This window comes from Natator depressus, chromosome 1 (assembly GCF_965152275.1).
Source record: "Natator depressus isolate rNatDep1 chromosome 1, rNatDep2.hap1, whole genome shotgun sequence".
Taxonomy (NCBI): domain Eukaryota; kingdom Metazoa; phylum Chordata; order Testudines; family Cheloniidae; genus Natator; species Natator depressus.
The window spans coordinates 67,697,016-67,709,152 of NC_134234.1; the positions used below are offsets into that span (position 1 = coordinate 67,697,016).

Genomic DNA, 12,137 nt, shown 5'->3' on the forward strand with positions numbered 1-12,137 from the left:
CCAATTCTAAAAAACTTGGAGCTTCAACTCAAAGGCTAATTTGTTCATAATAAGTACCTGAAAGTAATGGTTGCAACAGACCAATGATTCAGTGATTATATGAGCAGAAATTCTCACCATGGGGGTTTTAGTTCAAACACCAGTGGAATTTGATTCATGCTGTGAGCAAATCAGAGTAAGCCAAGTTTTCCTCCTTCAGAAACTTTCTAGTGAAAGGTGAGGAGTACTTGTGGCACCTTAGAGACTAACCAATTTATTTGAGCATAAGCTTTCGTGAGCTGCAGCTCACTTCATCGGATGCATACTGTGGAAAGTGTAGAAGATCTTTTTATACACACACAGCATGAAAAAATACCTCCCCCCACCCCACTCTCCTGCTGGTAATAGCTTATCTAAAGCGATCGCTCTCCTTATGCTTATGCTCAAATAAATTGGTTAGTCTCTAAGGTGCCACAAGTACTCCTTTCCTTTTTACGAATACAGACTAACACGGCTGTTACTCTGAAACCTAGGAAAAGGTGTTCTCTCAATTCAGATTTTAAGTAGAGAAGCCTTTTCTCAGACACTTTTAAAGCCAATATGTCAAACCGCTCACGCCTCCTTTCCTTCGTCCCCTTCTCTCTCTGGCTCCTTATATGCTGCTGTGTACACTCCCCTCCACCTTCTGAAAATTGTGTATGTCAAGTCTGGAACATTCATTAACACGGATTTCATACAATTACTGCTGTTTTTAAATTACTTGGTGGATTGTAGGCACCAATCCTCTTGTGGCAATTCCCACTCCAAATACTGGCTGCAACTTTAAAAACATCTAGCATCAGAGAGCAGAAATGCTTACATAAGCCTCACTTACAAGGTTTGTGCAGGATGCATTCTAACCATTATACAAGGTTTAAGATAAAAGCATCAACTTTAACATCATTAATGGGATACTAATAGGACTTGTTATATTAGTTCCAATTGTAACACTGCTGAGAAAGAAAAAAAAACTTTAAGTAACTCAATGAGAGCAAAGTTCTTCTTCTATTAAATGAGTATAATATTTTAAGTCAGATATGTCTAGTGTAACCTTTGATTAGTAGTATAAAGATGAACAGCCCCCTGCTCCCTGCCCCTTATCCAACCCCCCTGATCCCCGCCCCCTTACCATGCCACTCAGCATGTCCGGCAGCCATACCGCCCGGCTGGAGCCGGGCATGCCACTGCGCTGCCCGGCAGGAGCTCACAGAGCCGCCGCCACAGAGCACTTGCGGCACGACAAGCTAAGGCTGCGGCGGAGGGGGAAGAGCAGGGGAGGGGCCGGGGGCTAGCCTTCCCGGCCAGGAGTTCAAGGGCCAGGCAGGACGGTCCCGCAGGCCAGATGTGGCCCACGGGCTGTAGTTTGCCCACCTCTGCTATAGGCTACAGTAATGTAATATGTAATATTTTATGACTTATCTATACAGGGCAAATTTTGAACGATCAGAAATTCTACAGTGTGACCTGGCATTGCTTAATAAAAACATTCTGAATTCCAAGTCTATTTAAAAATATCTTTTCATGTGCAAACTATTTCCTAAAGAGATTGTGAGACTTGCCGTCCACGATTGATACATCCAAACGTTCACAGGTTTGTTACCAACAATTTTACGTTTTAATGTGTTTTTATTCCCATTTAAAATAATATGACACATCGCTAGTAGGACCCTACAAATGTATGCGTTCAGCTTTAAATTCCCTTTTTGGGCTCCTAAAGAGATTGAATATCCATAATTATCCAGAGCTAAGGTAATTTGCTAAGTGCTTTTAAAAAGTTAGAAGCAATAAAACCTTCCCACTGCTTTCTACAGGAAGGAGCTCTCCATTACAATATATCTGGACCTGCATTCTGGTACGATATCATGGAAGTTTGGCATTTTGCAAACAATATTTCATGATAAGAGGCTAGTCTCACTGAAAGCAAAATGAGTAACTAAGAACATAAGAATGGCCATACTGGGTCAGACCAAAGGTCCATCCAGCCCAGTATCCTGTCTCCCGACAGTGGTCGATGCCAGGTGCCCCAGAGGGAGTGAACCTAACAGGGAATGATCAAGTGATCTCTCTCCTGCTATCCATCTCCACTCTCTGACAAACAGAGGCTAGGAACACCATTCCTTACCCATCCTGGCTAATAGCCATTAATGGACTTAACCTCCATGATTTTATCTAGTTCTCTTTTCAATCCGGTTATAGTCCTAGCCTTCACAACCTCCTCAGGCAAGGAGTTCCACAGGTTGACTGTATGCTGAGTGAAGAAGAACTTCCTTTTATTTGTTTTAAACCCATTACTCATTAATTTCATTTGGTGGCCCCTAGTTCTTACATTATGGGAAGAAGTAAATAACTTTTCCTTATTCACTTTCTCCACACCACTCATGATTTTATATACCTCTATCATATCCCCCCTTAGTCTCCTCTTTTCCAAGCTGAAAAGTCCAAGCCTCTTTAATCTCTCCTCATATGGGACCCGTTCCAAACCCCTAATCATTTCAGTTGCCCTTCTCTGAACCTTTTCTAACACCAGTATATCTTTTTTGAGATGAGGGGACCACATCTGTACACAGTATTCAAGATGTGGGCGTACCATGGATTTATATAAGGGCATTATATAAGATATTCTCCGTCTTATTCTCTATCCCTTTTTTAATGATTTCTAACATCCCATTTGCTTTTTGCGTTTGAGGGAAGCAGCAGCCAGCACATCCCTCAGCCTGCACCGCTTCGCACAGCCCCCATTGTCCTGGAGCTGCGATCGGCTGAACCTGCGGACACAGCAGGTAAACAAACCGGCCCGGCCAGCCAGGGGACTTACCCTGGCGTGCCGAAGGTTGCCAATCCCTGGTCTAGCAGATTAAGACTTTTAGAATGATACCTTCAAAGATCGACTTTGTACAAAACATATCCTAATTACATGATAGTGGTGAATATTGGGGTGTCAGGGTGTCATACCCTGAACTTGTGAACTCAGGCACCATCCCCTCCAGCTCATCCAGAAAGACTATCAAAATCAGATGGGCCATGAATAATCATTGCAGTACAAAGAACTGATTAATGGTCCTGTCCCACCTGGGAAATGCTGCATGCAAGGAAGCTCATCCTGTGGGAAACTGAATGGAAGAAATAAAGTGAAGTCACAGGAAAGTTTTCCATCTTTTGGCTGTTTGAACTTGGAAGGGCCAGAGATACTAAATGGAAACCAGAGATCACCAGGGGCTCCCTCCTTGGTCTGCCCTGAAAATCTCTTTGAATAGACAGATTGCTACAACTCTGTCACTCTTAAGATTTAGATGGTAACTCATTCGTGTGTACGTCTGCTGCTTTAACCTGTAAAAAACTCTTATTCCCTTTTCCTAGTTAATAAAACTTTAGATTACTTATTACGGTATTGGCTACAGATGGTGTAGGATCTAGAATACCAATTTATCTGGAGTAAGTGACTGGTCTTTCGGGAATGGAAGCAACCTAAATATGTTGTGATTTTCTGTGTAAGTGGCCATTATCACTGAGTCCAGTTTGTCTGGTTGAGAAGACAGTCCCCTTAGATTTCCTAGTCTATCTGTGACTCCCTAGTAAGAGTGTTACAGTAATCCAAGAGTTCACATTTGTTACCGGCTTCACGAAATCTAATTATAGAACACCCCACTAGTTTGCAGGTGTCTACAGTGTTTTTGACTGTCTGCCCTGAAGCAGGTACTCACAGTCACGAGCCACTCCAGACAAGGTGACAATGAGATCCAATCTTAGGGAGCTGAAGCTAGACATACTCAGACTAGAAATAGAATGCAAATTTTAAGCAGTGAGGGTAATTAGCTATTAGAACCTTTTACTTAGGGACATGGTGGATTCTCCATCACTTCAAGTCTAACAATCAAGACTGGTTGCCTTTCTAAAAGATATGCTATAACGTACAAAAATAATGGTCTTGAGGTAGAAATTACTGGGTGTGACTCTATTGCTATGCTATGCAAAAGATCAGATTCAACCACCATACCACCACTTTCAGGCTCTAGAAATCTATCAATCTGCAGTCACTGTCCCCTGCCATTTTCAGTCAATGTACCTCAGCTTTGACAAACACACAGTTCAACTACTTAGGCAAAACAACTATGTGAAAACCAATATACCATACAAAGAGATAAAGGATAAATGGTAAGTATGATTATTAAGCAATTTAGAGTATATTACAGTCTATTCCCTAACCTTAATTCTGATAAAAATCACCACTTGAATTGACAGAGGTGGAGTTTTTCCATGTACAGAGTATGTTACCCACCTTTCATGTATTAATTTATGCCCAATGACTTCCTATGACTGAGAAAAGTGGAAGTCAATATTAAGTGTATTAAGTCATTATAATGATGTATGATTGAAATCCGACCATTTATATGATTAATATTGCCATGGTTAGACAATTGCAACAAATATTCTACAAAGTACATCATGTAAGGTATCAATGGAAAGGTTATGATTTGTGAGTATGATTATCCTGTTTGTGCACATATATCATCTTTGTGTCTAAAGTTATGAATACTGACTATGGACCAATATTTCAAATGTGTTTGCTCCTGGAGTAACATCCACAAAGTAAAAAAGAACAGAAGTACTTGTGGCACCTTAGAGACTAAAATTTATTAGAGCATAACCTTTGGTGGGCTACAGCCCTCTTCATCGGATGCAGAGAATGGAACATATAGTAAGATTATATATATATTACACACACACACACACACACACACAGATAAGTTGGAAGTTACCATACAAACTGTGAGAGGCTAATTAGTTAAGATGAGCTATTATCAGCTCTCCAGCGCACCATCAAAGATTTACAACCTATCCTGAAAAATGATCCCTCACTCTCACAGATCTTGGGAGACAGACCAGTCCTTGCTTACAGACAGCCCCCCAACTTGAGGCAAACACTCTCCAGCAACTACACACCACACAACAAAAACACTAACCCAGGAACCTATCCTTGCAACAAAACCCGATGCCAACTCTGTCCACATATTTATTCAAGTCACACCATCATAGGACCTAATCACATTAGTCATGCCATCAGGGGCTCATTCACCTGCACATCTACCAATGTGATATATGCCATCATGTGCCAGCAATGCCCCTCTGCCATGTACATTGGCCAAACCGGACAGTCTCTATGCAAAAGAATAAATGGACACAAATCTGACACCAGGAATCATAACATTCAAAAACCAGTAGGAGAACACTTCAACCTCTCTGGCCACTCAGTAAAAGATTTAAGGGTGGCAATTTTGCAACAGAAAAGCTTCAAAAACAGACTCCAACAAGAAACTGCTGAGCTTGAATTAATACGCAAACTAGATACCATTAACTTGGGTTTGAATAGAGACAGAGTGGCTGGGTCATTAAGTTAAGTATCCTCACACCTTCTTGTCAACAGTCGAAATGGGCCATCTTGATTATCACTACAAAAGTTTTTTTCCTCTTGCTGATAAGAGCTCACCTTAACTAATTAGCCTCTCACAGTTTCTGTGGTAACGTCCAACTTACCTGTATATATGTATTACTATATGTTCCATTCTATGCATCCGACGAAGTGGACTGTAGCCCACGAAAGCTTATGCTCTAATAAATTTGTTTCTCTCTAAGGTGCCACAAGTACTCCTGTTCTTTTTGCGGATACAGACTAACACGGCTGCTACTCTGAATCCACAAAGTAGTTTACATCCAGTCTAGCCAGCACATTGTGAATTAACTATTCAAGTTGGTGGCCCATTAATTAAAACAATGGGCCATAGAAGCAACTTGTCCCTACCCAGTGAGCCTTCCTGTGGACAGCTTAGCCAGAATATGACTAATGGCTACTCCTAGGAGTCAGCAAAGCATATAACAGCATGTAACTTGCTCGTGTGACACTGGACTCCTTTTTGTGCCTGTAAATTTGCACAAACTAAGGGCTTATCTTCACTACAGGGGTAAGTCGACCTACGTTATGCTACTCAAGCTACATGAACAACATGAATAACGTAGCTGGAGTTGACGCAGCTTAGGTCAACTTACCTCCGTGTCTTCACTGAACTGTGTCGACAGGAGATGCTCTCTTGTCGACTTCCCTTACTCTTCTCAGAGAGCTGGAGTACCGGGGTCACCCAGAGAGCGCTCTGCCATCAATTTAGTGGGCCTTCACTAGACCCGCTAAATCGATCCATGCTGGACCTCCCGGTAGTGAAGACCAGCCCTAAGACTGAGAGCAGTCCCTACACATGGGAAAAGATATAAAAGAACCCTAGAAGCATCTCCACTTTGCCTCTTTCCTGCCCTGATCTCTGGGCTATGGACTTACACTAAAAGGAGCATTCTGACCAATGCACTGAGGACCTTCCCATATTTTGGAAATTACCAGAGACTTTACAAGCTTGCAGTTTATTCCATCACTGCTACAAACCTGATCCAAGTACTCTGTAGTGAACGTGTGTGTGATTTCTTGGGCCATTTTAAGTCTCCCCCTTTCTTTTCTCTTATAAATAAACCTTAAAATATTGGATACTAATGGATTGGCAACAGTGTGCTTATTGGATAGGATCTGAGTTACATATTGTGGCTGGCTACGTGGCTAATCAATTGGGATATAAGGACCCTTTGTTTGATTAAACTAGTTTTGAATAACACATCATAAAGTCTAGTGTACGTGCCGTGAAATAAGTGCTGTAATGCCTAAGGAGACTGCTTGTTTGACTTTTTGTTAACCAGTGTGCTAAAAATCAAAGATTACTTTTGTTACTGGCTTGGTATATCTGATGGTAAAATAACCACCAGTTCTGGGGTGAGACTGCCCTATTTCTCAGCAGTTCGTTCTGAATTTGGCATCCTCAGCTGTGACCCACTGAGGCATGGTGACAGTTGTGCAGTGTCAAGATGGTTTATCCTTAAAAATTGCTTCAGCAGTAACCTACATTCCTTAAATCACATAGTTTTTACTGCAAAACTTGACCTAATCTGGTCAGCTTCCATTTCATTCTAATGAAAAATTCAGCATCCAATATACATATTTCATTTTTGTTTTGATGTAATAGTTCTCTTCATAAAAGAAAGAATACTTACTTGCAGCTGGACTGAGTTACCCTGGAGGCCTTCTACAACGGGGGAGAATCTGTCAATGTTCCTTTCTTCTGCTGCTGTTGTTAGAGCTTCCAAAATTTTTTCAAGGCTATAGGAAATTAGAAGACAGTTCCATTTATGAGACATATAAGTAATTTCCCTCACATACACCCCTTACTTTTTTACCTGCTGGGTATAGGCATCAATTTCTTAAAGAGAAGCAGGGCTATACATTTTAAACTGTAATTTTGTGTTAAAATGGGATTTTTGTTAGAAGGAAACTTTTATCTTAATTTAGCTATTGAAACCTAATTGGAAATTTACAAACAATAAAAATCTAACACAATGGGGGTGAGGAGGAAGGATGTCAATTTTTTTTCCATCTCCCTCCCCCCATTGTTGTAAATTTCACTGTTACTAATAAATTTCTTATTAGGTGTCAATAGCTAACTTAAACTAATAGTTTCCCGCTAACATAAATCCTAATTCTCTTTTTAACACAGAATTATAATGTGCAGTGTATGAACCTACTTGTTTAAGAACTATGTGCCTATAGCCAACAGGTAAAAAAGCAAGGCATTATTAATTCAGTTTTCAGGAAGGAACATTTTAACATGCTGTTATTTCATATTTCCCACATGTGGAAAACCAATTATGGTATACTTGTTAGTGATTAAAACACATTAAAATGTTAAATTGTAAGAAGGTTCTTAAATTTGACAAAGTGGTGGTAACATGAAAGATTTACTTCCAGTTCTAAAATTAATACATTTGAAATCAAGATTTTCTAAAAATGGAGGTTTCCGTAAACTTGTTCAACAGATAATGACTATTTAAGTACAATTAGAAGTTTTAAAAGAGTGTATTTTATTTCATGTATAAATACAAGACTTACATGTTTTCCTCTCCAACAATGCATATAGCAGATAGGAGTTTTACAACATCAGTCATCATGTTAGTTTGTCTGGGATCAATTGCTCTGGCCAGCAGAGAAAGGCTCCTTTCTTCTCCCATTATTCTTTCCAACCCATACTAAAGTAAAATCAACAGATAATGAAGGCTTAGTTTTAAAAACTCATGCAAGCAAAATTGCAACTTAAAAAATGGCAAATGTGAATGATACTGACATATTAGTCTAATGAATTTGTTAACTAGCATTTTCAGTCTGCAAATTCTGCATTTTCAAATACAAACACTGAAGCTGGAGTAAAGAATAAGAAATGTTTCTTTCTGCAAGAATCATGGATATCAATGTCCAACTGATGAAAATTTTTGCTCCAGTCCTCTTTGACATCAAGTTAATCAATATTGAGTGATGTGAAAAAGACACCAAAATGGTCAATCACATGGTACACAAAATCCCAAAAAGATCAAATGAATTGTAACAAAATTACCATAAATTTAATCATAAACTTTGAAGAAATAATAAATTCTAAATAGCAGTAGAGAATATGAATTAACTGTATCATCCTCAAAGTTGCATTTAAACTTTTCCTTCTCTCAATAATGAACAAATATGAAAGATATACAGAATAATTTACACTACACCACATCACTGGGAAAAAACAAAACTGCGTGTTCCCACAGAAAAGACTTATCCATAAGGTGATATAGCAACAGCCATATAAGGATGCAAAACGAATTTGCTGGGGATTGAAAGTTTTTTTCATCCGACATTTAATTTTAACTCTTGACCTTGAGATGTTAAGAAACTCATTATTCCCTGAAAAGCTCTGAATGCAGCACACAATATTGCAGTAAATCTTACAATTTTGTGTGTAGTAAATTCACTAAATATCAATTTGAGTCCTTGTCAGATGGTACAGGTATTTACAGACAAGCATAAACCATCATTACAATATAGTAGTGCATTTTTCCAACTGTTTATTAAATATTTAATAGGGAAATTTGATGTTTCCGAGCATTTTTCATTGTTAAGAATAATTGAAAAGATTAATCAAACACATGAAAAGGCCCAAAGCAACATTTGCTTAGGAATGACATTTTTCAACACCTGAAGATAAAAGAAAACATTAATTTATTTTCTAAAAGACCATTCTTAACCATCTTAACACTTGGATTGTTCATCCTCGTGTAGATGTGAAGGCACTGAAGAGCTGCTAAAGTCTGTACCTATACAACACAAGGCTCACAACCCCTACAATGACCTGAAAAATGAAAAAGGAATCCGACAAACATGGAAACATGGACAAATTGCTATGGATGAATACAAAAGAATAGAGCAACCATATAGGGACAAAATCAGAAAGGCAAAGGTACAAAATGGGTTACATCCAGCAAGGGACATAAAACAACAAGAAGAAGTTCTATAAATACATTAGTAGCAGGAGATAGACAAAAGAAAACAAAGGTCCACTACTTATTGGGGAACTAATCAAGGATAATACCAAGAAAGCCAAGACGTTTTTATGCCTACTTTTCATCATCAAGGTCAATGTCAACTGTAAGATGCTTAACACAATTAATATTAACAACAAGTGGGAAAAGAATACAGCCACAATGGGAAAAGAACAGGTAAAAGAATAGTTAGATAAATTAGATATTTTCAAGTTGGCAGGGCCTGACTAACTTTATTTTAGGGTACTTAAGGAACTAACAAAAGCAACCCTGGGAGCATTAGCAATTATCTTTGAGAGCTCCTGGAGGGTATGTAGGTGACATCCCAGAGGACTGAAGAAAGGCACACATGGTACCTTTCTTTGATAAGGAGAACAACCACCACCCAGGGAATTTATGGACCAGTTGGTCTCACTCTGATACCTTAAAAAACACTGGAAAACATTATTGGGCAATCAATTTTTAAGCACCTAGACAATGATAGGGTGACAAATGTACAACATGGATTTGTGAAGAACAAATCATGCCAAACCAACCTAATATCCTTCATTTAGGGGAATACTGGTTTAGTGGATATGGGGAAGCAATAGATGTGATGCATTTTAATTTTAGTAAGGCTTTTGACACAGTCACACATGACAGTCTCATGACTAAACTAGGGAAATGCGATTTAGATTAAATTAGGATTAGAATTCAAAATGACCTTGATGAACTAGAGAACTGAAATCAACATGATGAAATTCAATACCAACAAATGCAAAGTACTACACTTTGTAACAAATTTACCATTTTGTAGCAGAATATCAGGTTATCTGTACCCTTGTGGTGTTAGGAACCTATTAAAGAGTTATCTCCATCCACAGGTTCAAGGGAAGGCCCTCTGTGACACAGGGCCAGAAAGGGTTAAGCAACTTGCAGGCTAATTGACCCAGATTCAACCTTTAGAGACATTTTAGTATATAATGATTCTGCTTTTTTTTGTGTGTTTACATATATATTGTTTGGTTACACTGTCAACCCCTAACAGTTCATGTCTATCGCTGTATTCTGTTAATTCAGAGATCAAAAGGAGGTAACATTTAATTCAACTGTAAATGTAGTGATATCACCCTCTTCATTTCTCTTTTAAGCTTATAGTAAATTACCTGTAAATGACGGGAGATAGACAATTACCTAATGTTAATCCATGTAGCTAATTACCAGTGATGCTTACAAAATAGGAGGATCCTTTGAAGACACTACTCTTCACCCAGGGAACACCTGCTGTCAAGAAGCTGACAATAGCATGCCAGGGCTCTGTAAAAACTATTGGGCCCTGATGCTTTCATCTCAGATCTACTTAAGCTTCATCAGGGGAAGTTTGAATAGCAAGATTGAGGTCTCCAGTTCCATTCTGGATCACCTGGATATTAAACATTGGACTGTAACCTATGGACTAATTCTAAAACAGCTTTTTGCAACTCTAAAGCTCACCATCTCTTATACGAAACTGACCTAAGAACTCTATTCATATCTGTATGTACAATGATATTTTAACCAATTCTCCTTCTCCTTTTTTTAATAAATCTTCGTATTTGGGTAAGCATGTATTTGGGTAAGATCTGAAATATTCATTACCTGGGAGGTAATGTAGCCAAGTTGGGATTGATGTAACTGTTATATGATGAACAAGATTTTCAGCAATCCTCATCATATGTGACTTGGCTGTCTGGGTGGCAGCTCAGGGCTGGGTTGCTTTAAGGGAATTTCTGAGCAACTAGAAAAATATTATAGAAGCTGTTTTGTTGATGGCTTCATGAATCTAAGCATTAGAATAATCATCAGTTTGGGGGATTGTCTGCCCCATTCTTTGCAGTTTGCCCTAGTTGAGCAATCTCAGCATGGCCCCCCTAGGGCCCCAGTCACACCCCAATGAACCATCATTATTCAGATATTTTGTGATTTGGTGCGAGTTCCTCAATAGGTACGTCAATAAAGACAGGACACATCTTTAAAGTCACATTCCCACTAGCACTTTTTGGAGCATTTAGAAACAATGAACTGGTGCCTGGATTTTTTATAAAAGATATTTCTTATAAGGCATCAGAGTTTAGGAATTTATAGAGAGACATATGATCGGTCAACTTGATCTTGAAACGTCAAAGACAGTATCCTGACAAAGAAGTTGGAAGAGCTGTTCCTAGCACTGGTCAAAAGGAATACTTATCAATGCTAAACAAAAAGGAAAATCTGTGGATAATGATGCAGCAATGTCGAAAAAGAGAAGCTCAATTTTCTTTGGAGTTTAAATTATGACTATATTTAATGGATCATTATGATTTCACTAGCTAAATATTAGCCTCTTGGGTTAATTTGTATTGTTTGTTTCTTCGAGAAAATTTAGTGGAAATTACATTTTATATTAAAATCACAATAGGTGATTAGGCTATGTACTTAAACTCTGAAACCATGTGCACTGTTCAAGAAATTAAATGAGGTCTTGAAATTTTTTAGCTTTACAATCAGTCTACAAATCAATCCATTGAACTATTAGCGAAACATGTTGTACAGATACTCAGCTTCACGCTGAGGAAGGAAACAGAATAGAGGGCAACTATCAAAAGAAACACTTTCAATTACAAAGGATGCTTCCATCCTAACAGAAGAAACAATTTCAAAGTTGTGGTACTGAAGTAACACTT

The 12,137-nt window shown here is 38.6% G+C and overlaps 1 protein-coding gene across 1 annotated transcript in view; it reads right to left on the reverse strand.

The window, feature by feature from the left end:
* The window catches only part of DIAPH3 (diaphanous related formin 3), a 541,978-nt gene that overhangs the window by 428,275 nt on the left and 101,566 nt on the right, over positions 1-12,137 (reverse strand). Inside the window, exons 7-8 of the mRNA XM_074961715.1 lie at positions 7,994-8,130; positions 7,102-7,207 (exon numbers count right to left, since the gene is read on the reverse strand). Of these exons, the coding sequence (XP_074817816.1) occupies positions 7,102-7,207; positions 7,994-8,130 (243 nt within the window). The remainder of the gene's footprint in view (positions 1-7,101; positions 7,208-7,993; positions 8,131-12,137) is intronic.